Source organism: Castor canadensis, chromosome 2 (assembly GCF_047511655.1).
Source record: "Castor canadensis chromosome 2, mCasCan1.hap1v2, whole genome shotgun sequence".
Classification (NCBI taxonomy): domain Eukaryota; kingdom Metazoa; phylum Chordata; class Mammalia; order Rodentia; family Castoridae; genus Castor; species Castor canadensis.
The window spans coordinates 22,537,302-22,563,165 of NC_133387.1; the positions used below are offsets into that span (position 1 = coordinate 22,537,302).

The 25,864-nt window shown below is 45.4% G+C and overlaps 1 protein-coding gene across 3 annotated transcripts in view; it reads left to right on the forward strand.

The window, feature by feature from the left end:
- The window catches only part of Plxna4 (plexin A4), a 416,968-nt gene that overhangs the window by 242,056 nt on the left and 149,048 nt on the right, over positions 1–25,864 (forward strand). For all 3 annotated transcript variants that reach the window (XR_012444270.1, XM_074062846.1, XM_074062859.1), the window contains exon 4: positions 15,170–15,301. Coding sequence is in view for 2 of the 3 variants with exons in the window: in XM_074062846.1 (XP_073918947.1) it covers positions 15,170–15,301 (132 nt within the window). In the remaining variant the exon portion in view is untranslated. The remainder of the gene's footprint in view (positions 1–15,169; positions 15,302–25,864) is intronic.

Genomic DNA, 25,864 nt, shown 5'->3' on the forward strand with positions numbered 1-25,864 from the left:
AGCATCTTATTCTCTCCTACCATGGAAGGCTTGAAGTTAAAAAACAACAATAACAACTACATATATGTATATATATATATATATATATATATATATATAAAGAGAACTTATTATATGTCAAATCTATTTATATCTACAATAACAAGTGATAATTGCCTAAATTAAATGTATGTTTATTCCATGTAATTTTATAATCTGAACCGTAGACAGAATTTAACCCTACCATTTTGCTGATGATGCCTAGAGTGATCAGGAGTTCCTGGAAATGCCACAAAGCCTTGCCAACAGCTGGGATGGCGCCAGGCTCAGATCACCTTCCAGCTGGGCCTCTCCTTTTATAATACTCTATCCTTACTCAAAGGTTAGTTCCCCTTCCTTCAGCAGGGTACCTATATGACAGAAGATGCTTAACCCCAGGAAAATTCCCTCACCTGCTGGAATTCAAGGATGATGGTAACATTGTAGAAAAGATTCTTACATGGGTGTGTCTCTCTTATGCTCCTCAAAGTGATGTCCTGTTTATTTGTAAGTTTATATAGGTTAAGGCATGGAGCCCTATTTAAGCTTCTGGGATAAGAAATGGGAGAACATTGTGTGTGTGTGTGTGTGTGTGTGTGTGTGTGTGTGTGTGTGGTGTGTTTCTGAGGATTGAAACCAGGGCCTCACACATGCTAGGCAAACACTCTCCCACTGAGTCACATCTCCAGCCCCAAAATATTCCTATTTCTTATTAAGTGAGTGGTTGTCTAGGGCAACATGAAAGGATGTGAAAAAATACGACTTTGTGTCCTTTTCTTTTGCCTGTATTCTGTAACCTGTGACCCATGTACAATGTAACCCTGAGAGAGTCAGTCTGGAACAGCAGTCTAAGTTGTGGCTCTGGAAGATTCTGTGTAGTGGTTTCATAGTCCACCTCTAGAATGGCAGTGACCAAATTGTCCTTAGACTTGACCTTCCAACCAAGTACCAACCCTGAATTTCCAAAGACAATTAGACCCTCAGTTGTCCATGCCACCAGCACTTGATATTCAATGCATCTCAAACTCATTCTTTTTCCTCCCCCAACATTCCAGTTTTCCCTCCCAACTTGCTCCTTGTTCCCACCATTCCCTTGGTCATTCAAGTGTAGTAATCCAGCATTGTCAACTGATTGTTCAAGCTACATCACCTTCTATCTCGGTTCCTCTGTCTTTCCCCTGCCCGTAGGCTAGACCAAGATGAGCATCACAGTGCTTTGCTGTCAATCTATGGCTGGTGCCATAGATTCTACACTTCTACACTATGCAACCTAAGAGGTTATGTTCCAGAAACATGTTACCTTCCCCTACCAAAAACATTTATGAAGGGGAACTATTTCCACACAGTTCCAGACTCACACCAGTCAATACAATTTACCCCTTAACATGTCCTCAACATATATGAAATGATACTTTAAGTGAATTGCATGAATAAGTCTTTGCATAATGATGATTAGCTTAAAACTGACTGGGCTGGAGAACAGATGGTAGGGATATTAGGACATGTTCTGAGGTAGAGTGTGGTAGGAAGAGAGGAGTCAAAGCTCAAAGACTATACCCATCCACATCTAGGCCAGCCAGAAACAGAGGCCTAAGGCCAGCTCCTGCCCCAAGACTATCAAGAAAGAACTAAGTGCCACTCATCCTGCTACCATCTCAGTATTGAGACTCTCAGGAGAGCACATCTTCCCTCTCTCCCTTCCCAGTGATAGAGCTGTGAAACATGAGCAATAGACATGTGGTCTGGGACAATGAATATCCTGTGGTAATAACTGCTAACTTTAGTTTAGCTCTGACAGTGTGGTGAATTAAATGCACTTCATCTACTAACTCATTAAGTCTTCATATCAGCCAAATATGGTAGGTACTGCCATTACATTTTACGAGTGAAGAAAACAAGGGTTAGAGAAGTTGACTCATTTCCCAAAAGTCAAGTAGCTAATTCCTGGTAAAGCTGGTTTGGGAGCTCATGTTAACAACAAGTCTAGAAACTAATACAGTTAGTTTACCATTTAAGTGTTGACCAAATGATACGTGAGCACAATTAACATGTAATTAGCATATTGATGAAAAATATTAATATTCCAGTCACTGACTCTCATGGTGCTGGTGACTTCCTCACTGGCCTCAGTTTCCACATCTGAAGCATGGGGAGAGACAATTCCCAGAGGACCAGCAACAGCAGCTGTGGGGATTGCTCAGTGGCTCTGAGCTGTGAGATCAATAGCGTAATTGCTGTGAAACACATGGGCCTCCATGATGCTGCATAAATAATTGTAATAACTGTGGCCGGTGACAGAGAGGATGGTTTTCCAATATCTTATTTTAAAATGCATTTCTCTACAATTAACTCCACATGCTTCTGGCAGAATGAGCATCCCATATAGGCATGTATTATTATTATTATTTTCCTTCAAGGCATTTCAGCTCTGGTGCCTCTCTCCTCCTCTAAGCTTTCCCTCCCTGGAGTCAAAGGTCACTGTCTGACTTGAGGAGAGTGTCTTTAGGCCCTTCCACTGGGTGTGGGGGCGGATGAGGAGTGGTCAAAAGATCCTTTGTGATATCACAGCCAAACCCTCCCCCTGGACACAGGGCCCCCCAGCTTTCCACATCTGTGCATTCCAATTCTATTTGGTGATGTCATCCCGGGACAGGGATGCCCTTCTTAGCTCCAGAATTCTAAGCCTGGGGAAGGCCCTTACCCACAGTGTCTTTGAGAACAGATTTTCTGACTATGAACCTTGCCTCACCCCAAGTCTTATGAATTCCTGGGTGCTCATTTGTGATAGTTCCAAGGGTTGCTTTCCCAGAGTAGCTGCTATTTCAGAAAGCAAGATGCAGGCAATGGCAGTGCTGGACAAGATAGGGAGAGATTGCAGCAAGTCACACAGTAAGATGGCACTGAGTGAGGTTCACTCCTGCAGGAAGCTTCAGTAATTTGTTTTTGGTTGGTCGTGGGAATGCTCACTGTGGCACACACAACAACGTCTACTTTTATGTGCTTTGTTGCTGGGTACAAAGCCAGAAAATGTCAAGGGGGAATGCTGGGGAAGATGAGTGATGTTGCCCCTATAGTCAAGAAGTACATATGTGGCAGGGAATGATGAGTGAGTGTGTAGGGAGCCCACAATGTGATGCTTCATGACTGCTATGAGGTTGGGATGAGTGCCATGAGAAAGGCATGTGTGCAGAGCTATTGGAGCACATGGAAGGCATTGAATCCATCCTGGGAGATGGAGGAGGATCTTTGATGCTTAGTGATGTCTGATCTGGGTCTTCACTAACATGGCATGCTCCCCACACTTACTTCTGACCTCATTTTTTCCACACACAAAAAAACATCTAGACCTATAGCCAGGGTAACTTTGAAATCATGGTATAAACCCCCCAAGCGAACAAAGCTTGAATCCCTGTAAGTCTGTTGACATTTCAAAGCAACCCTCAGTCATTCAACCAGAAGCCACCAGGTGGTGCCTCTTGGACCAGTGTGGTTTCCAAGGGGAGGTACCATGTGGTCTTTAGGTTGAGAGGTTGAAGGAGTGAGACTCCGCATGTTTGTTTGGGGAGTTGTGTTCTCCCCAGTCTGGGTAGCCAGCACGTTAGTCCTTTGCTCAAGTAAACATAGATTGTTCTTTGATGCACAAAAGCACACACATCTGTCCCTGGATGGCAGCCGGTGTGTCCCACGGAAGGGCTGGTGCCCCAGCAGTTTGATGAGGCTGTAGGGAAAGGACCGGAGCAGAGCTCATCAGAGAGAGCAGATGTCAGGGTAATGCAGACTTGTCTGATGCTCACTCCCCAGGTTATTTATTTGTCAAGAAAATTGCAGAGCAGTGCCCAGGGGCTGAGCAATGGTTGGTCCCCTGGCGCCTTCCAGACGGCTGGTTCTGAACAATATCTGAGGATGGGACCATCTAGGGCTGTGTGCTGATGATATCCTTGGTGTTAGAAGGAGTACTGGTGGTCTTTTAGAATAGGACATCAAGGAAAGAAAGCTTATGAGAGAGTCTGAGGATGTCTGAGGATGCTGGGACCCTTCTGGACTTTTCCTATTGTTGGTGGGATTCGCATATTCGTTGGGTAATTTACTAAATATCTATTAAGCAACTGGTGTTCACAGGCTGTTGAGGCTTTACAGGAAAGCAGTCTTCTGCTATATTACCATCTTCATTCCATTACCTCAGCTTCAGCTTCATCTTTGTACTAACTTAGCAAGCACGCTACATATTAACTACCCAACACTCACAGGCTTGTGTAATATTACTACTGTGTGCCAAGCATGTGGCTAAGAGCATTTTATAATCTACTTGATAAAGTCCTCACAACAGCTCTGAGCTGGGAATTTTGAGCCCCACATTTCAACAGAGTGACAGCAACCAAACCCAACACATCCTGCCTGAGGATGCCAAAGTCAATGCTAGGCAGAGTGGGGAGAGATCATGGCTGGATCTTAGCCCCTTGCCCCAGTCCTGCCAACCAGATGCATACCCCAAGCATGAGAGGAAAGGAGAGGCTTTGGGCCAGCCAAAGCATGTGACAGCTTTATGTGACTGTGCACATAGTGTGGGTGGACGAGATGTGAGTAGGTAATGGGAGGTATTCTGGAGAAAGTCCTCAGAGAAGTGGCCAGGCAAGTTTCAGAAGGACTCATGGACTGGACTGGTTGAAGGGAAGCAGAGAGGAAAGGGAAGGGGGGAGGGAGACAATAATAGGACAGTGAGCAAGGGGCCCACTGAGGCCTGGAGGGACTGGGCCTGCATGCTTCTGGTGCTCAGTGTCCTCAGGTTTTTAGAGTGATGAAGAAAAGGGGTAAGAGGAGAAAGGGAAGTGGAAGAGAGGCCAAAAGCAGGCTTGGGTTTGATGGGGAGCCCATCTAGGGTGACAGTAACAATATGTAAAGGATGATTTTAAGGTGGGAATTATAGGGAAAGGATGGGAAAACAGCACAGAGGCCACCATCATCACCCTGGATGACATGGGGTTTTGGCCTCAGGGATTAGAAGAACCAAAGCATCTGCCAGCTGGTGGAATCAGGAATGTAAAAGAGTCTGAGGAGGAGACACTGATTCAGAGCCTGTGATAAAAAGCTAGACAGCCCCCTTTCCTCATCTGGCCAATCCTTAATTACTAAGTCTCTACTCTGGGCCCATCTCTGTGCTAGAAACTTCCATCTTTGGAGTTAGGATTTTATCATTTCAAATTCCCCAAAATACTGAAGTGGCTCAGTCAAGAGTCCACCATTTCCAGTTTTCTCTCCACTTCCATTTTCCTGGGGCCTCCAGCTGGCCAGGGGTTCTCTTCCTTTTGGGCACAGCTGCGTTAACTAACTGCTGATCCCCTGTTGAGGAGGTTGGATGTCCAGCAGAACAGAAGTGCTGACTGCACGCCTGCCCCTCACATTCACGGCATCCCTCTGTTCGAGGTACCTAGAGTGGCTTTCCAACATTAACCCATTCCTGATGGCAGCATTGTGTGGGTTGAGGGGAGAAGAGGTGGACTCCAAGTGTAGGAGTGCAGGGACAAGAGTGACCTGTGTGAGTTGTACGAGGAGCGGGAGTGTGGTTGAAGAATGAGGCCCTGATTCTCCATTCATGTTTCTGTACTGATCCCACATAGGACCAACTGCCCCTTTTAGGAAATTGACCCTGCATTTCCTCAGCATCCTGCCATCTGTGACCCTAGGCTGTGCCCATGATGGGTCCTAAGAGATGCCTCTTCTCTCAGTGAGGCCAGACTGTGGTTCTCCACACTTCCCTTCCTACAACTTAGCCAAACTATATGCACCAAGTCATTTTCTTTATATTTCACAAAGTGGCCACTTTCTGAGTCACTCCAGACTTCAACCAGACCTGGTTTCTTGGACAAGTCTAGTGGCTTCTGGAAGCTGGGAGGTCTCTGGGTCAATGTTCATAGAATGTAACCTGAACAATCTGTATGGGCATAGACCCTTCTACACCTGGCCCCCTGTCCTCCATCCGGCATTGTCCTTTCTAGTGTGCTTCATTCAGCTCCAAGTTGAGCCATGCATCCCTTCTCTTTTTCCACCCCTAACGTGGCCTTGCCAAATGTTGGAGCCCAGTCTCCTGGTCATATCTTCTAACTTCTCTAGATGTAGCATACAGGGCCAAAGCTCCCAGTGCGGATGGCTAGGGATCATGAGATTGTTAATTTCAATAGCAATTATTGTAGGTAGTAATTGCTAACATTTATTGAAACTAAACTATTGCCCCCTTGCTCTGCTAAGTATTTTACACATTTGGAACATTATTTTGCTTACACAATATCAATAACAATGAAGTATTGGTAATATTTCTAAATTTTGTATGAGCAATGTAATGCTAGAAAAATTTAGTTAATTGTCTCAGGTCACCCAGTTCCTCAGTGTTTGAGTCAGGATTCACACTGTGAATGGACTTAACCATTTACTGTCTGCCTATGCACCCCATCTCAGGACTCTGGTCTTTTGTAACATAGATGAGTGTGGTCCAACTGCCAGGCTCTAGAAGGAGCTGATGCATGTAAAGCACAAGGTGTGCTACCTGCATAGCAGGTGGTGAATTAACTACCTATTCATTTGTACTTGTTTTCCTGGGAGCAGCAGCAGTCTGTCCAGTCTCCTTTCTGGCCAATGAGAATGAGAAATGGCCAACTAAGGTTTTGGGGTACAGGCTACTTAAATAAGTGTTTGGTCAGAGCACAAAGTGGCTGACCAATTAAGGTTTCTAACTCTGGCACACAGACTCCTGATGTGTCTCTGGAATAGGTACAATCATAGGGTTGGGTTTTTTTTAATTTTCTGCATTTGAAATATATGTGTCTGAACCATTTTCTGGCCCTTACTTTATACCAACCATTGAATTTCCTTTCTATTTCTTCAGCATCTCTGTCTTCTAAAATTGTAGCTTGTTCTTTATGTCACCACCCAAGCACGGGGGAAGTTCAGAGGCCATTGTCCCTGATTTCATTTATTTGGACAAGGAGTCCTAATGGCTGCCTGGGAATCATCATTGGTTTTGTGAATGTGTGTAATGGGAGACCCAAAGGGACCGATTGTCCTGGCAGTGTTTGGTAACACAGCGTGGGATTCATGCACACACAGTGCTTGTCTAATTAATTGCTGTTTATAGTCTTCCTTTTCCTTTTGCATCCTCCTCCTTGCTGGAATCAGGAAATCAAAACAAAGCTTTCATTGTGCTATTCTGGGGCAGCTTAAGCAACAAGAACATGGAAGCAAGGACTAGGTCCACCTTCCATGCCTCTGGACTCAAGGCAGGTAGGTGCAGCTGTAGCATGTGGAGGAGTCCATATTCACAGTGAAACAGGGCACTACTGGCCTGACAGGGCAGTTCGATTCCATCCTGTCTCTCATTCTTCCAGGTGGAACATCTCTACCTGCCTCCATCACTGTAAAACAGGGAAGCCCTGCATTTTGAGGGGGACTAACGACAGTGATGGATACTTTGGAAGATATCATTCATTTCATTCACTCTTTCAATGAATATTGGAGTACTACTCTATGGCATGGTTCAAGGGCTTGAGATCTATCCTGATAAGATTTCTGCCCTGGTAGAGTTTACATTTAGTCAGGGGAACACACAATTACCACAATAAATGCATACATTATAGATCCATTTAGAAGGTAAAAAAAGAGGATTGAGACCAGAATTACCAGTGGAAGGGAGGATGATTTTGAAAACAAACGTCTCTGGGAAATTCAAGGTGACCTGAGTGACATTTTCTTCTCAGATGTCCTTGCTTTGTGGTTATGGGATGCAGTGAGTTCAGAGGACCTTAGGAAGCTCCCTTGCAGCCCCTCAGAGTCTGGTGAGAGCTTGAAGTCACCCAGTCTACCACTATATTTTTAGCTCCTCCCCAGGATACAGAGGGAATGGAGGAACCCCTTCCCTAGGTGTTTAATTCTACAATCAGTCAGAGGCCAAGGTACTCAGACCTCTTTCCATATCTTTCTCTGTCTTCCCACCAGCCTGCCACCTCTTCCCAGCTCCTCCTCCTCCTCCTATGGAGAAGGAATCACCTGTCCTTCATCACTTTTGAAGTATACAGGCCGAGATATGGCCTCATCTTCAGAGACAGAGCAGGCGTGAATGTGTGCATATGGGAGTATGTCCGTGAGTATATGTGTGTCTAGTAGTTCCAGTTGTGGCAATTCAAGACCTAGAGTTAGTTTCTCAGACCATTCATTCAACAAACAAGCAACTGCTATGTGCTTGACTCTGGTATGATCATTCTTCTTTTCACCTGCTTCTGCAGCCTGTATGGCAAGATGCAGATCAGGGCTTTGTCAACCAGAGCCTTTAGGGGCCAACTGACTATACCACATACTTAGAATCCAAAAAACTGATTATGTATCTTTCCTGAGAACATTGGAAGGCTGTGGTGCTCCAGGGTGCGGATTCGATCACTCATGCCTCACCAAAGACCCTCATCACTACTTCCGCCTCAGTGGAAGCCGGGTCAAGAATAGCTAAGAGAGCTGAAGTCACACACTCAGGCTTCTGAGAGATGGAGCTGAGCCTGAGTCCCTCACTTCTCTCCTTGGGCACCTTACCTATATCCCTTCCTGCCCTGAGGAGGCCTTCTTTTTGCAAACTGACCGCTTTCCATTTTGCTGCACAGAGACCCCTTCAAATTCTGGGCACTTGGGAGGCCTGACTACAGCTTGGGCTCCACTCAAAATTCCACCGCCCCAACCTATGGAGAAGGCCTGGCCCCCCTCCCATCATGGCCACCAGCTGGTTTGCCCTGTGCCTCAGCACTTGAGGCTTGTGGGTCTACGTGGCAATTTCAGAGCGTCCTGGGACATCATGCAAGTTTAATCTACTTTCCCCTCCATCTCCAGTTCTCTCTCCATTTCCCTGCCTCCTAGAAAACAAAACAAGCAAACAGAAAAAACCAACCTACCCTCACCTTCTTGTACCTGGGCCCAGCCTAGAAACCTCACAGGTATAGATGTGCATGGGAAGTTTGGGGATGATATGCAGGGAGGTAGGAAGGGGGAGTGCAGGGGTAACCCTCATCTTCAGAGATGAATGGCACTGTTTGCTCATTAGGGAGATTTTTCCAAGCAAGACGGCAGCCAGAACGCTCTAGTGCAAGCATCTGCCTGCTACTGGGAGACGATATTTATTGTTCAATCCTTCAATGGATGTAAATAAACAACCCGGCCCAGATAATGTTCCAATAAACAAACAAGCAGCTGCCAGGAGCTCCCTGGATGGCTGACCTTTGCGGAGGCCACCCTGCTGATGTTTTAATAGCAGTCTGCCTGGCAGCACAGAGACTCACCATGCCAGGGAAAGATAGGTGCCGTGCCGACTGGTGGATGGGCAGGAGGCCAGAGGGGTTGGAAGGAAGGGGGCTGCCTGCCTAGAAAGATCCTGGGCTGGAGACTGACTGGCTAGGGAAGGTCCATGGGAAAGCCTGGAAACCCAGATTACTGTGTGTGTGTGTGTGTGTGTGTCCCTAATAAGCCACATGTAGAGTTGGTGCAGTGCTTACTCAGCATTGGAATAGAGGCTCCTGCATAGACCAGCACAGATGATGCTCAATGGTTTAGTCCTAGTGTGTTATAATGAAATACATCCATGTGACTGGTAGGTTGTTGACGCCCCCCTACCCCTAAGTGCCCACTACCATCTACCTATACCCCCTCCCCCCCCACCTTGTCCCCAGCAGTAGTAGCTGGAGCATGTGGGTGCCTCCACAAACCTGCTTCCACAGCAACTCTTCTGACTGACTGGTCCTCTGCCACAAGCAACTGTTACATATTTTGACTGTCAACCAGGGTATTGGGGGGTCCTGCTACAAAGGAGACCTGACCACACTGTGGAGACATGGCCACAGTGAGCCTGACAAGTGCTAGAACAGATTAGAATCCGACCTGCAGCTGAGCATTCTGACTTGCTTGACTGAATGGAGACCACAATGCTGATTGGTGCTTGTAGCCTCTGAGCACCAAAAGCATGAGACCATGGGTCACAAGTGTTATTCTGGGAGACACAAGCGTGCTGTGGGTGGGCAAGATCTCCGCTAAGGGCACCTCAGGAAGATAGTCTCTAAGCCCAATGCTTGGTGAGTACAGAATTAGAACAGGAAGAGAACGGTGCTATCCAACATGGTGGCCACTGACCACATAGTGAGTGTCTGAAATGTGGCTGGTCTCAGTTGAGGTGTGCTATATGTGTAAAAAATGATTTGATATGAGAAAAACAAGGTAAAATATCTCACTCATAATTTTTATGCTTGCATGCATGTTAATATGATCATTTATGCCTCACATATTTCTGTTACCTAGCACTGGTCTAGAAACATTCCATTGGGGCTGAAATGAGTCCTGGAGAGGCACCACTCCCTACCACAGAAAATACATTGGCAGTCAGGCCTGGAACTACTATCTACCCAATTACAGCCTTCCACGTAGCTGGGATGACCCGTGTGTACCACTATAACCAGCTACTGGTTGAGATGGAATCTTGTGAACTTTTTTCTGTGATCCTCCTGATCTCAGCCTATCAAGTAGCTAGGATTACAAATGTGAGCCACTAGTGCCCGGCTACCTTGATCATATCTAGTGGCTTAGAGTTGCTTGGTAGATTGGTAGGATGTGTTTATTTTTCATTTACTTGGTAAGAGCTTACTGGGTGACAACTTTGTCTTGAGGATAATAAAGAATGCAACAAACATGAACCCTACTCCATGAGATGCACAGTCCCAGGGCTATCTGCCCTGTGACAACTTCTTCCTCATTGTCAGCCCTACAGGCGTTAGAACGTCTTTCTGTAGTTCATTTCCATTGCTGGACTTCTTGCTATCTGAAAGAAGCTTAGATTCATGCAAAATTTCCTGCTCCCTCCTGTGGACTTTTTATAAAAAAGAAAATATTAAATAAAATTAGTGCTGATATTGGCACTCAGGGAGTTCTCAGTTCTACTTCTCCACACAGAAATATGTCTTTTCCTGTCTCAAAGTTTTTCTCCCTCCATGGCCAAACTGCCCAAAGTCCCATGGAGACTCATTATTTTTAAATACCTTTTCATGTGGAACCTTGTCAAAGGCTTCTGCAAAACTGAAATAGCTAAGAGGCAAGCACTGAACCAGAAATCAGAAGGTCTGGGTTCTAGTCCAACCTGACATTGGCTTACCATTGAACTTTGGACAAGGATCAGAACCATCCCCATCTCAGTTGCTTCATCAGTAAAATGAGAATGGTTATGCTGGAGTCAACATCATAGAAATTTTACAACCATCAGATGAGACCTTGTTATCTAAGAATGCTTTGCAAGGTACAAAACAAAAATACAAGAGCTCATTATTTTGAAAATTTACAACCTCATCTTCATTCATATGCATGTTCCTCTCCCAAAAGAGCAGCAGTAGATAAAGACATGGTTCTACCTCCACCCCCAGGGTAATGTTTGTTTAACATCAACTACTTTGATTCCTTGTGAAGACACAGATTTACATAACCGATAGGACCTGGTTCAGCCCAAGTGTTTGGCATACTGAGGATACTGAAAGAAGCATGGACACTAGAATCAGTCAGACTTTAGGGTGGATTCAGGATGTGCAGTTCACTATAAATGTGTGACCTTGAAGGAGTTATTTAACCTCTTTTGTGCCTCATCTACAAGTGGGGACAATATTAATTCTCACTTTATGGAATTATGAGACATAAATTCATGACACATAGCAGCCATTCAATAAGGTGTAATTCTTAGGCAGCCATGGTGGTGCATGCCTATAATCCCAGCTACTTGGGAGGAGGAATCAGTAGGATCATGAGTTCAAGGCCAGCCTGGGCAAATTTAATGAGATACTGTTTCAAAAACAAAATTAAAACAAAAGGGCTTGGAGCGTAACTCAATGCTAGAGTGCTTGCCTAGCAAGCCCTAGTGAGGCCCTGAGTTTAATCCCTAGTACTGCAAATAATAATAATTATTATTATTATAATAAAATAATAAAAAGGGCAGTTTGTGTTGTAATTTGTCTATGTAAAGACCCAAAAGCTGGCTTGTCTTACCTAAATTTTAGGATGGGCTTGCCCATCAAACATTTGACAAATCCCACCATAAACTACTTTTATCCATGTTTTGTATGAGCTTTTCTTAAGAGATGGATACATAAGTGCTTTCCTTTCTGTATTATGGAAAGGTGTGGATTGGGGTGGAGGGCGGGAGGAGAAATGCTTTAGTTATTCCCCCATTCAGGCAGAGTGTGGAGAGTGAGGGACACAGGAGGCCAGGCCTGTGAAAACCTGGCCCATTGGTGTCCCCTGGTCCCTCCCACATCTACCCCTCTGTCCTTGCCCATGTTACCTGGTTTCCTCTGATGCCCACTACATTCAGAACATCACCTCATCCTAAGGAGCAGGAAAGTTGGAGCCAAATGATAATGGTACTGTTCAGGCATCAAATCTAATTTCTGTTGGGAATCAGACCAAGGACACAGCATTCCTGCCAGAGTCCGTGCCTGCAGAGGAGGCTGGAGACCAGCCAGAGTGCTCTGTATCACTCTCTGCCCCCACTCCAGGGCACCTCCCAGCTGGTGATAAAGTCTAGCTGGGCCAGGGGCCAAGGCCATCACTGCATGGTCAGACTTGGGTGGTAATCCCAATTGGTTCTGCACAAACTCCAATTTCACTCAGATTAAGAAAGGACCTGGCTAGTGTGGACATCTGGTGGCTTGGGGGTAGGTACAGAAGGAGGGCTCTGGGAACCTGAAGCATTTTGGTTTGCATGGCTAAATGTTTCTCTCTTTAATTCCTTTGCCTGTTTTTATTGTTATTGTTGTTTTCATGAGCTTCATGAGAAAACAGCAAAGTGGAGTCTTAAGTTCATTTATTTATCTATTCATTTTGAAAATAAGTATTTGTTAAGCACAGTGTTTGAGCATCAGCATTAAGAATGACTAGAGAAAGTCTTTGGCATTGTGGACAGTAGAGACAGACCCTGACCTCAGTTCCCTTCCTTTAGATGACACTACCAAGCAGTAAACTCGACACACACACCCCTGCCAGAACAAGGCCACTCATGTAAGCATGGACTTCTGAGTCAAACTTGGATTCCAGTTCTCTCCTCAGACTTTATAACTTAGACCTGCTGTTTAATGTACCTAGGTCTCATTTTCCTTATCCATTATCAATGTATCAGTTAGGATCTCTGATTCACTAGCAAGCCTTTGTGTTACTTTCACAATAAGAAAACATCTTAAGGAACTGAAAAATCCTGACAACAGGAAGGTTTGGGAGTTAAATGGATTCAGTGACTTGGTGATGTCACTAAGAACAATTTTTTCCCATCTCCATGCTTGACCTTCCCTGGTTCCAGCTCCCCTCCTTATCAGAAGAAGGCTACTGACAGATCTCTGAACCCCATGTTTCTTTGACTCTATAGAGAACAAAGAGAGATCTCTTGTCTCTGTCATGCATCCCTACTTAGCACTGATGGAAGCCATTGATGAGTTTGAGACAATTTTCTCTCACTGAGGCTAGAGAGTAAGATTAAGCTGATTTACTTATTCTTATCAATGACGACTCCAGGAATCAGAGAGTGGGTTCAGTCACAACCGGAAAATGAGAGTAGGTGGAATATATGCCAGAGGATCCATTCAAGACATGACAATGAGTCCACTGGATTGAGAGACTCATATTAATAAGGGATTATGTGTAAAGCAATCTCCCAGTATCTGAAGGAAGCTTTAAAATAATACTTAAAACAAAGCAAAACAAAACAAAACAAAAAGCAACCAGAACCCTGAACAAACCTAAAATCAAACACCAAAGTAACCGGATATCAGAGTTCAATGAACTCCTTAGCTGATGTTAAACAAACACCTGCCCCAATGTGATGACCCAATGTGATCAGTTGTCATCAGAGTGAAGTCCTTTTGAAACTTAATTCCTGGGTAATTCTTTCATTCTTCTTGATCTCATGAGATGTTAAATATTACATATTAAAATTAAAATAAGCATACATAGTGGGACTATTTGGAATATAATGTTTTCTTTAGTTTTGCTATTGAAATCTCTAAAATTGTACCATAGGCACCCTACAGAGCCTTATGCTAATGGTATCTAATTGAGTTCAGTGACCTTCTAGCTCTCACCTAGCCATATTCTCAGTAATATTTGTTACCAATTAATGTTGATAGTGTTATTAGCACTGGGCAGTGGTCATGTTGGGTCTGTGTTCAGACTCAAGACCAACTCCCAAGGGTCAAACAAGCATTGTTTTAGGTTGGGCAACCCATGTCTTACCTAGGTTTGTTTTCAATGATGGGGAAATATGGGAAGAAGTCTCTTCCTGTTTCCTCCACATTATCCAAGCAGTTCTAGGAAGGACATGTGAATGGCCCAGAAATGATCTGCTAAGTATTCTTGGAAGACTGGGGATGACTCATGCCTGAGCCACATTTTCCTGTAATGTCCATATCTCTTTCCTTGGGGACATGAATAGAATCTCTAGGAGATTTTAGGACCTAAAATGCACTCCAAAACCTGAAGTATAAGACAGTGGTTTTAATGGCCAAAAGACTACTTGGCTGGAGGCACGGCTTAAGTAGTAGAGTGCCTACTTAGCAAATGCAAAGCCCTGAATTCAAACCCCAGGACACCAAAAGGAGACCAACTGGTGTGAAGCTTCTTCAGATGGCTCCCTGCCTGGTTGCCCTCCAAAGTATAGCAATGATATCTGGATAGCAATTTCAAAAAATTGACCCACACTGAAATTATTTTCTGCTAACGAATGTTAATAAAATTGCATTTCTGATGCACATGACACTGTTCTAAGAGCCTCATTCCCCAGCCCCATCTCCCCCATATCTGTTCCATCCTCTTCTCCAAAGGCCAGAAAGGCCTCAAAGGCCTGATCTGGGGCATGGGGAACCAGATTAAACAAGACCAGATTCTGGCTGAAGCTCAATTTGGAGTGTCCCCTCCCCTTCTCTCTGTGGCATCCCCATCAGGAGGCCATGTGGACTTATATCTCTTTAACTCTTAGCCTTGACCTAAGCTCTGTGGGGACAGACCTCACTGCCTGTCCCTTGGCTATTGAGAGGGTCTCTGGGCTGAAGTTGGGCTGTGTGCAGTGCAGGATTTGAACTTAAATCAGCTCTCCTCTTCCTTTTTTCTGCAGATCCGAGTGGATGGGCCCAGAGGCAACGCTCTCCAGTACGAGACTGTGCAAGTAGTAGATCCAGGCCCAGTTCTCCGGGATATGGCCTTCTCTAAGGACCACGAGCAACTCTACATCATGTCAGAAAGGCAGGTAAGGCTCTTTGGGCTCTGCTAGACATTTGTCTTGCAACTAAATACTAGCCTGTGGCTCTGCAGAAACCTACAGGAGGCCAGCTGCAGAGAAGTGATTTGATTTATTTGACTCGGCATGTTTCCTTTCAGTTGTGCTGCCCGGGGACTGAGACTGAGTGTGCTGTAACAGGGAATGAAACATTTGAAATATCAAAATATCTGTGCATTGAGGACAAATCCACTAACTTCAAAATGATGGTGTGGATAGGTTTAGGGCCAACACTTATTCTCTTTTAAAGAAATACGGTACAGGTGCCTAAGTTCTTGGTACAGATTTCTGTATAATCCCTATCAAAGTCACCTTGTTGGACCCAGGAGGCTTGTGGTTGGCAAAAATTTATTGCCCCAAGAGCCTTATTGAGGGAGCATTGTGGGAGAGCCGAATGAGTGGAAATTTAGAAGAGAGAATCTATATGGTGAGATGAGATGATACAGCATGGGCACTGAGGCTTCATGTGTGCCTATAACTCTTTGTGGAACTTTTGGCAGATTTCATGAAGTCCCTCCCAAGATCAGTTAGGATACAGGGGTTGCTGTTGGCTGATACTGAATAGGAAGTAGCAGTACTGGGCTTGGCTCTGGAATTCCAATGAGAGCCAAGTAAGTTCTTTAAGAGGTCCCAAGTTCAGACCAGGAGTCATGTATGTGTGGCAATCAAAGGAAAAAGTTTCTCTGGGGAATTCCATATTTCGGGGTGTTTCTTGGACTCTCCTAATCCACTATCTGGAGTGAATTGCAATACACATCCCACCCCACTTGTGGTACCTCTACCTCATCATCTCTGCATCCGATGGGTCATCCTGGGAGCTGTCCTTCCAGCTTATGAATATGGATGCGTCTGCTCAGAGTGGCAGAGGCAGCAGCCATAGGACAGATCTCCCTCTTATTCATCTTCATTAGCGTGGCCTGAACTCTCTAGAGGACCTTGCTGACAGAGTCTGGATTGTTCCGCCTGTCCCCTGCTCCACAGAGTGAGGGAGACGAATTCCACATTATACCACCCACAGGGCTTGTGTATTATGCCTTGGCAGCCCACAGCAGCTCCACCCTCCCTAAGCACCCGATGACATCTTTCCTTGGTATGGGGCTCCCTAGTCTCCTGGCTTCAGCCACACTGAGACCTATTGTGATGCCCTTGTGGAGGCTGCCATCACTAGGGAATGGCTTACTGTGGGGCCATGAGTGGACCATTTTGTCCTAGGAGTGGGGACGCCTTATATGGTGTCAGCAACTGAGAATGAAACTGTCCCCATCTGCATTCTTTGTATCTGTTAATGGGGTCCCCACTCTTTGCCTACCTCCAAGGCCCTAGGAACTGAGGTGAAGCAGCTTTCCTTGAATGAATCCTTTGGAGAAACCCATGACCTACACAAGGCATTCAGCGTTTCAGGGTTTCTTGCCCAATCTGAAAACCAAAATTTCTGATCCTAGGGTTTAAAACATGGAAGGACTTCTAAAAATGGACAGTGTGAACTGATAATATTAGATGTCAGCCTTCTGTGAAAATAGAGTCAGGCGTCTGAGCACTGCTCCTTTTGCTGAGGTGCCCATCTGAATTCTTGCTTGCTTCTTTGTCCCTGGTCAGCTACTCTACCCTGGAATCATGTTCTTTTCCCACTTGGGCCTGGCAGTGAGGCAAGCTGAGAGCACTGGATTCAGGGCTTAGTCAGGAAAAAATAGAGGAGTGAGAGGACTGGGACATTCATCCACCCTGGAGCTGCTCATTACCACCCACATCACAGTCCCAAGGCCTGGTTGTCAATGCTGGTATCCACTGAGTTTGTGGATCCTTTGTATAGCACAATGGTTAAGGGCACCTAGGTCTTGGCATCAGAATATCTCAGCATAAACCCTGGCTCTACGACTTACCAATCGTGGTCTCAGGTTCATTTTAAGAGCCACCATTCTCTACTGTCTCATGCACACAATAACCATGTCAGACAATGTTGTTCTAAGAATCAAGTTAAATAATGCATGTCATAAGGCTGACCCAGAATAAGTGCTTGATAGATGGAGAGGCTCTTGTTTTTGTGGCACTGCAATGGGACTTTCAGCCACTGGCCATGTTTGGAATCAGGAAGGTGTTGCATCAATATTCTGGATGATCCATCTGAGCTTGAGCACAGGAGTCTAGGTCAAAGGCAAGGCAAGAGGGTATTGAGATCCGGTCCCACTGGAAGGCATGTTAAGAACCCAAGGACTGTTCATTGACTGGGTGTGCAGAGCAGAGGTAGGGGCAAGAGCGGCATGGTAAATAGACCTGGAGATTTGCCAGACCCAGGGCATCAAGACACATTCCCCTGCCTCCTTTGACTGGTCTCCTTTAGCTGTGGGCTGAGGGACTAAATCTGAAGGCAAGAGCATGTGTGCAGCAATGGCATTTGCACTACCTGGACAGCTCATTCCTTTTTTACCTGGCTAAGGTTTCCTTGTCATTTGAAACATAGCCCTGTTGCCACATTCTTCAGGGGGCTCCTCCTGACTTGAGGTTAGACACATCACCAATAGATCTCTCAGATCAGGCTGATGACTTCTTGTCTCTTTCCTACCAGAGTCTCAGCAACTTGAGTACAGCCCTAAGGCCTATCTGTCAAAGCCTCACCTAGTAGGCCACCAGTAATTTTCTGTTAAATAAATAAGCCCCCAGTATCTTATTGAACCAGAGCTAGAAAAGAGAGGAACTGAAACAAATTATCTAAGACTTATGTTCATTTCCAACTTCAAACTCAAATATTGAAAGACTACAGTTTGGATAAAGGAAGCATCTCCCAAACTTCAATAGTCTGTCAATCATGTTTATTAGTTTCTTAGGGCTGCCATAACAAAATACCACTTACTGTGACACTCAAACAACAGAAATGAATGTTCTTACAGTTCAGGAGGTTAGAAGCCCAAGGTCAAAGTGTCAGGAGACTTGACTTCTTTTGGGGCTTCTCCTCTTGCCTCACAGAGAGCCACCTTCTGCCTGTGTCCTCACACAGTCTGTCCTCTATGTATGCATTTCCCTGTAAGGCCCCTGTATGTCTTACTCTCCTGTTCTTGTAAGAACACAAGTCAGAGTGGGGAACCCCTCCTTAATAGCTTCATTTTAACCTACACTCCTCTCCAAAGAACCTATCTCCAAATACAGTCACATGCTGAGTACTGGGGATCACAGTGTTGTATGTCTGTAATCCCAGTTACTGGGGAGGTGGAGTTAGCATGAGGTACTGAATTCAATACCCAGTACTGACCAAAAAAAGAGCTATGGGCCTTGAGTTTCTTGTTTCAATTCTGATACACTCTGACTATTCATTCCTATCACAGACACTGAAATCCAACATAAAACACCCCCGCATCGATTCCCTGACCTCAGTGGAAGGCAGACTCTCTGCTCCTAAACACAGCAGAGTGTCAATCTGAATTACAACCCACGAAGCCCACATTAGAGTGAAGGACGATCCCTAAAAAGAGAGTGTGTGTAAGAGAGAGCTGGTGTCTGAGAATGCTCTGCTCCACCACATCCATTCAAGACACCCTCACCTCCTCTCTTGGGGCTTTTGGGATCAGCAGCAGTTCCCTCACAAGCTCATTTCCTGACCCTGTTCCTTGGCAACCCTGCACTAGCACACAGCCTCCATCCGGACCCATTGCAGTTCTTGTGGGGTTAATTCGAGTGACAATACTTTTGGCCTGCCTGCTCCTGATAAGCCACAGCCCTTCTTTGGATCTGGACCTTCCTGCCTGGAGATGATGTCAAGGACTTAGATAGCAATGCAGGACTTGGGTTTGGGGTAACCACTAGTGAGCTTTGGTTTGGCTCCTCAGAAGTTCAAGGGTGTCACTGCTGTACCTGAGGAATAATCCTTTTCAACATGTGATGTGAGGCCAGGAAAGTTGGGGCTACCCTCTCTTCTAAATGCTCTGCATCCACCTATTCCAGGTTCCTTATGAATGGTGATGTTTGCCTCGGCTGGGTCCACCATACTGATTTGCCTCATTTCACACTGGGGGAAGGAGATTTTGACAACCATGCTGTCCAAAATGAACCCATAGTTAAAGAAGTTTCCAGAATATCTCCCCACTGGTGTTTGAATATCTTATCTGGATCCAGGCTCCCCCCCTTCCCTTTGTTGAAAGAGGCCAGTTAGCAGCATAACGAAGGACTGCTGGATGGTGATGGAGCAGGGAGATTACATGACTAATAGAGGTAAAGAATGTAGTGTGTGAGTGTACATGAACACGTGTGCTTTCACACACATCCTATCTCCTGGCTTTGCAAGCCCAGACAAGTTCCTACGCCCTCAGTGTCTTATTCATTCAATATCCAACAACGGTCTATTGAGCACATACTATGAGTCAGGTGCTCTTCTAGATCATAGGGACCCCCTGAGAAGCAAGGTAGACAAAGTCCCTGTCATCAGGCAGCTTAATTTCTGGACAGATGGTGAATGGGTGAATGAGGGAATGACTGACAGACTGATGTCAGATAATGATGAATGCAGTGGAAAATGGACTGGATTCAGGAGGAGGAAAGAGATGTCCGAGAGAGAGGCAGGAACGGTCTTTGAAAGATGGTGGCCAGCACATGGCTTAAGTGTAGAGTGCTAGCCTAGCAAATGCAAGGTCTTGGGTTCAAACCCAAGTACTGCAAAAGAGAAAGAGAGAGAGAGAGAGAGAAAGAGAAAGAAAGAGAGAGAGAGAGAGAAGTGGTTGTTGGGGAACTCCTCCTGACAAAGGAGCTTGTGAGCAAAGAACAGAATAAAGTGAAGTGGCAGGAAGAGACTCAGAGAAGAGAGAGCCAGGTAGAAGGAACAGCGAGTGAGGTGCTCTGAGCCTGGAAGGTGATTGGGGCTCCACACACAGGAGCCACTGTGGAGTAGGAGAGTGGGGGGTATCAGTGATACCATTGGCAAGAGAGGCCCATTCAGGTCACATGGGGCTTCATTTGTAATCTGCAAAATGGGGATATAGTGAATAGGATTGATCTCCTAGACTAGTGACAAGGGTTTAACAAGATACTACATGTAAAAGTGCTTATCTTGGCATCTGGTATCAACAGAACATTGTGAAAACTTCAGCTAGTCATTCAATTATTTGTAAATAATTATGCGATTCTGCAGTCAGGACATTGTGTTTTGTGGATACGTGAGTTCCTCTCTATTTCTCATGCACCGTGTGCTATTTTCCATGGGCACTTTTTCTTAGAGTGTCTGAGTACACACTGCTAGATGTCAATATCATTTGGTCATGATGCACCTGTCTCTTTCAGTACCAGATTGTGTTTCTGTCTTTTTCCTTTTTTTGGCACAATTCTGGGTATCTCTTTGGTATAGAGCCAGGTACACATACACACACTCTCTCTCTCTCTCTCTCTCTCTCTCTCTCTTTCCTTGTGATCTCCCTGTCTCCATCAAGCATCCTTTTTGCTATGTGTATGTGTGTATGTGGGGTATCTTTATTAGAACTCCACTAACCTTGGGGGAATGTCTACACATAAAGAAGCCACTGTGATGAAAACCTGCCAAGCTGATGGGAGGGAAGTGAGAGGAAATGTCAGTGAGGCAGATAAACCAACAGAAGAGGTAACAGAGCCAGGCATCCTGGAACTCTGGAGTGATCCCCGCAGGGAGAGAAGCAGTTGTCCAGTCAAGGTAAAGCTCTTCTTTGGTAAGTGCCAGAGAAAGTGGCAGATTTCTTAGACAGTTTCAACATCTCTGCCACCCCAGAGCCCAGCCCTTCCCTACCTGGAAGACAATGGCCTCTAACACATGCTTCTGCTTGCTTGGGATGTGCTTTCAGTTGTGTCTGGGCCAAAGCTGTCTTTCCATGGTATCCTTTGTTTTGCTGACTTCTTTTGATAATGGGTCTGCTTCCACGTGCCCAGGGGTACTCACAGCTTATCTTCCCTCTTGAGCTACTAGCACTAAAGTCCTTGCTGTGGACAGGAGAACATATATGCCTCAGAGGCTGAGAACTGAGCTGCAGATGGATCACCTGTCAGTCAAGTGCCATCTTGTTTTATGATACATTACACAAGGTTGGTTCATTCATCCATTTAATTGATAGTCAGTAAACACCTACTTATGTGCTGAACACTATCCAAGGCATCCAGGACACAATAGTGAAGAAGATGAGTATCCCCAATGAGTTTAGGAAGGGAAGGAAGCCAAGAAACAATGAACACAACAAATAAATCATAGAGTAACATAGCAGGTAATAAGTGCTACAGAAAATGGAAATTGACAATAAGTGGAGTCTGGACCATTGTCAGGGGTGGCAGGACGTGATTTTAAACAAGTTCAGAGAAGGCATCCCGGAGAGGCAAAGACATCCATAAGAGGAAAGGGAGACCTGCAATCCTCTCCTGTCTTTTTCTTCTAGCACTTGCTTTTCAAGTTCTTTGCAAGGAGTTTGACAGAGTTAAGCCTGCTACGAGGGAGGGAAATGGTAAGAGGGCACTTTTGTGATGCAATTTTTTCAAGGGAAGCACTGTTGAAGGGAAGGTGTAACGTGGTTGAAGAAAAGCTGGTGCCACTTTGGGCTCTAGACCCTAAATTTCTGGTGCATCTGCTGAGGACCCATACATGATTAAGCCATTGCCACTTTGTTCCTCAGTGTCCCTCCTCATCCCCAGTCTGCCTCTCAGGGATGTTCTAAGGGTAGCAAACGTGAGTATGACAGTTTTGGAAGTCTGCAGACACTAATTTCACAAAGGTGCTATTATGAAGATAGTTTCTGCAGCCAAAGTTGCTGGGGTTCTGCAAGAAGGATTCCCACTCCATTAGCAGTGGGTTCCCCAGCTCATCGCACATGAAGTATGTTTGACAGTGACACCACCACCATCTCTCCATCATCCTTTCTATCCCTGAAGGGCACTGAGTTGTCAGTTCCAGTTTGTGTTTGCATTGCTGACACTGTGACAAACCCATTTGGACGTTTGCTCCTGGCACCCAGACTGGGCTGTGTCTGAGAGCTCCTGGGAACTTGAAGTTGAAGCTCAGGCTGAGAAATGAGTGACAGAAAATGGAGAGACCTCAGGCATTCATAAAAAGAGAAAAACTGTGGCAGCAATTTGCCCAATATCACTCAGGTGGAAGCCTTCCCACTGGTCTGGAGCAATCCTGAAGGTTCCTGTGTCATCACTGCATTCCATCTTCTCCCTTCCTTCTCAATCAAGGCAGAATGTCTATTTACCATTACAGAACCAGAGGGAACCAAAGGGGAAGATGGTTGGCTCACCTCCCAGTTTCCTACAATCCATAGGTGCTTGCAGCCTGGATTCTCCATTGCATCCTTATTACCAGAAGACTCCCTAGAACTTTTCTGATCAACACTCTCCTGCTGCCCTTCCCTCTAGGGCTGGGAACCAATGAAACTCAGAAAAGTCATCAGCTTGTCCATGGTTGCACAAGAGGTTGGGAGAAAATCCAGGACACCTTTCCCACTGCAGCATCTTCTCTAGCCCCCTCCCTTGAAGAACAGGCTCTCTCAGTGGGAGCAGCGCACATACACCCCCCCCCAATACACACAGACACACTATTTTTTACCAACAGATGTGCTTCTAAGCAGCCACTTATGGAGGTAGAAAAGTCTCTAAAGTCTGAATGTGTGGGAGTTTAGTGGCCTCCCAGAGAGGAAAGAACAGCTCTTAGACAGTACACAGGGTGAGCAGAAGGCAGAAGTGCGTACAGGCCAGAAACCACTGGGAAGTCATGAATAGACCATGAACTTGGGCTTTTCATCCTAGCCCTTAGTGCTCACCAGTGCTGCCATCCAGAGCAACTCCCTCAAGCAGTTCATGCTTTGGTTTCTTCATGTGCAAAATGCAAGAGATAAAAATGATCTTTCAGTACTTTCAGGATTAAAGTTGATATTTACAAAGTGCCTACCATGTAGTAGGCTTTTAGTGAGTTGTGAGTGTTGGCATCACCTCTATCACTATCATTATTACTATTAGACACTGTATTGTTGCTAGGGACAGGGAATTCCGAACAAAACTCTGCTTGGTGGGGAAAGGCCAGTTGAGTTCCAGGTCTACCAGCTCCCACCCGAGAGTCCTTGCATCCCCATGCCCATTTTTAAATCCCTTGCAAAGTACAAAGGGGCAGATTCCCTTTACACCTACGAGAAGTGCTTTCCAGAGGAAGGAAGGGCCAGGAACCTGTGTCTCCTTTCCTAATCAGAGAGAGAGAGCGTGTGCTGCATTGCTCTGATGGGGTTTTACTTTGTCATTCTCCCTTCTATTCTGGGGAAATCCAGGCCCAAAGGATGTTTGAAATTATCACAAACTGAGCACCTGAAAGAGTTTGTGGTTCCTTGTCTTCTATGACATTGGAGACAGATGGGAAAATGGCTTGTTTCCCTTCTTTCTGTCCAGGACAAGATGGTGCATAGAGTAGAGCACAGGTGGACAAAAAAGGAAGGTGGAGTAGAAAAAGAGAGGAGAAAATGCATGGTCAATGATTAGGGAAAGCTTTGGCTCTCTACTCCTGAGTTCCCTTAAGCATTTGTCCCTGGCAATTGCCCTGATAGTCACTCCTTCTTATAACTTGGCATCAGCACCCCAACACTTTCCATCACTCCATTTGCCATTTTTAAAGACAACCACCTGTAATATTCCACTAAACAGTATGTGAGGAGACTCTGAAAAGTGGGAGTACAGGGCCAGGAGCTGTGTGTCTGACACCTTCCAGCTCCCTCCTGCTATGTGTATTTATTAAGTGCCCACTGTGTGCCCCACACAGGGTTAGGCACCATGCAGAAAAGAGAAGAACAGAAAGAAGGCCATGTTCTGCAAACCCTGTAGAATAAAATAAGAGCAAGTCCAGCTTGAAGGGCATTGGAAAGAGAGGAGTGTCCTGCCATGGGAGTTACTCAGAAGGCCAGCTTTCCTATGGAGTTAGGGCTTGGGGGTGTGTTAGTCAGTTTTCTGTCCCTGTGACAAAATATCTGAGAAAATTAGCTTAAGAAGGAAAGATTTGCCAGGTGCAATGGCTCATGCCTATAATCCTAACTTCTCAGGAGGCAGAGATCAAGAGGATCACAGTTAGAGGCCAGCCAGGACAAAAAGTTAGGGAGACCTAACCAGCTCAATAAATAAGCCGGGCATGGTTGCACGCACCAGTGATTCAAGCTACATGGGAGGCATAGGCAGGAAGATCATGGTCCAGGGCTGGCACAAACTAAAAGCATGAGACCCTATCTGAAAAATAACTAAAGCAAAAAAGGGCTGGGGGCATGGCTCAAGTGGTAGAAGCATGAGGCCCTGAGTTTAAACCCCAGTACTTGCAAAGAAGGAATGATTTATTTTTGGCTCATAATTTCAAAAGGTTCAGTCTGGTCCTTTGGCTTTGTTGTTTCTGGGCCTATGACAAGGCAGAACATCATCTAGTAGAGCAAAGCTACTCATTTCATGGTAGCCAGGATGCAGAGAGAGAAATAGGGAGAGAGAGGGGGGAGGGAGAAAGGGTTGGGGTCAAAATATACCTTTCAAGGGCCTGCCCCCAGTGACCTACTTCCTAGCCCACCTCCTAAAGTTTCCAGCACCTCCCAATAGTCTATTAAGCTATGAATCGATCCATGGATTAATGTATTAATGAGGTCAGAGCCCTCATGATCCAATCACCTCCCAAAGGCTCCACCTTTGAAGACTGCTACGTTGGGGACCAAGCCTTGAACTCATGAGCTTTTGGGGGACATTTCAGATCCAAACTGGACCCCGAAGGGAAAAGATATAAGTCAGATAACTGCATTCTCCCTGTGTGTTACAAGAACTCTGGTTTGGAATCTGGAACTCAATCCTCAGCCAACTGGGTGACCTCCCGGGCTGCCTTGCCCATCTCATAAAACAGGCCTGTCATTATGGCAGCTAACACACAGTCTCAGTCCTTTCTTCCCTGCCCTTCTGAGAAGGTGTCTGAACAGAAGAGGTTAAATTCCATGAGTTCTGATTGACTGGCACTGGAGTTCTGCAGAAAAGAGAGACTGGAAATATCGGATACTTAAGTAAATTGTGTACTCCGTTTGAATACTGATGAGACAATTTCAAAAGTAAATAGGTGCATGTTAATTTATGCCATTGTTCGAGATGACTACATGGTATTAGTGTTGTCACAGGACTTTACCAAAGGCAACATTGGTATAAAAGGAGAAATTACAAATGGCAGAAACGTTTCTCATGTGAGTTTTTAAGTGCATTTCAAGAATTACAAGAAGACAATGGAGATGTGAATTTGAAACGGACTCAGAGGTGGGCACAACAGTTTCAAGGGACTGTATAATGGCCGAGGGGGGTGACTCTCTCTGGACACTTACTTAAAATTGAGCAAAACAGGAAGGGATGGAGAAACAGGTGACTAGATCCTCCTCCAACAGGACCTAAGCTCATGCTTAGGTCCATGCTGAGGCTAGAAGCTCAGAGTTGAAACCACCAGTTCTGCTTCCTAGCCCTTGCTTTGCTACTTGATCTTGGGCAAGTTATTTAACCTCTGAGTACTTCTGTTTTCTCACCAGTAAAGTGAGACTATGTTTATGCCCATTC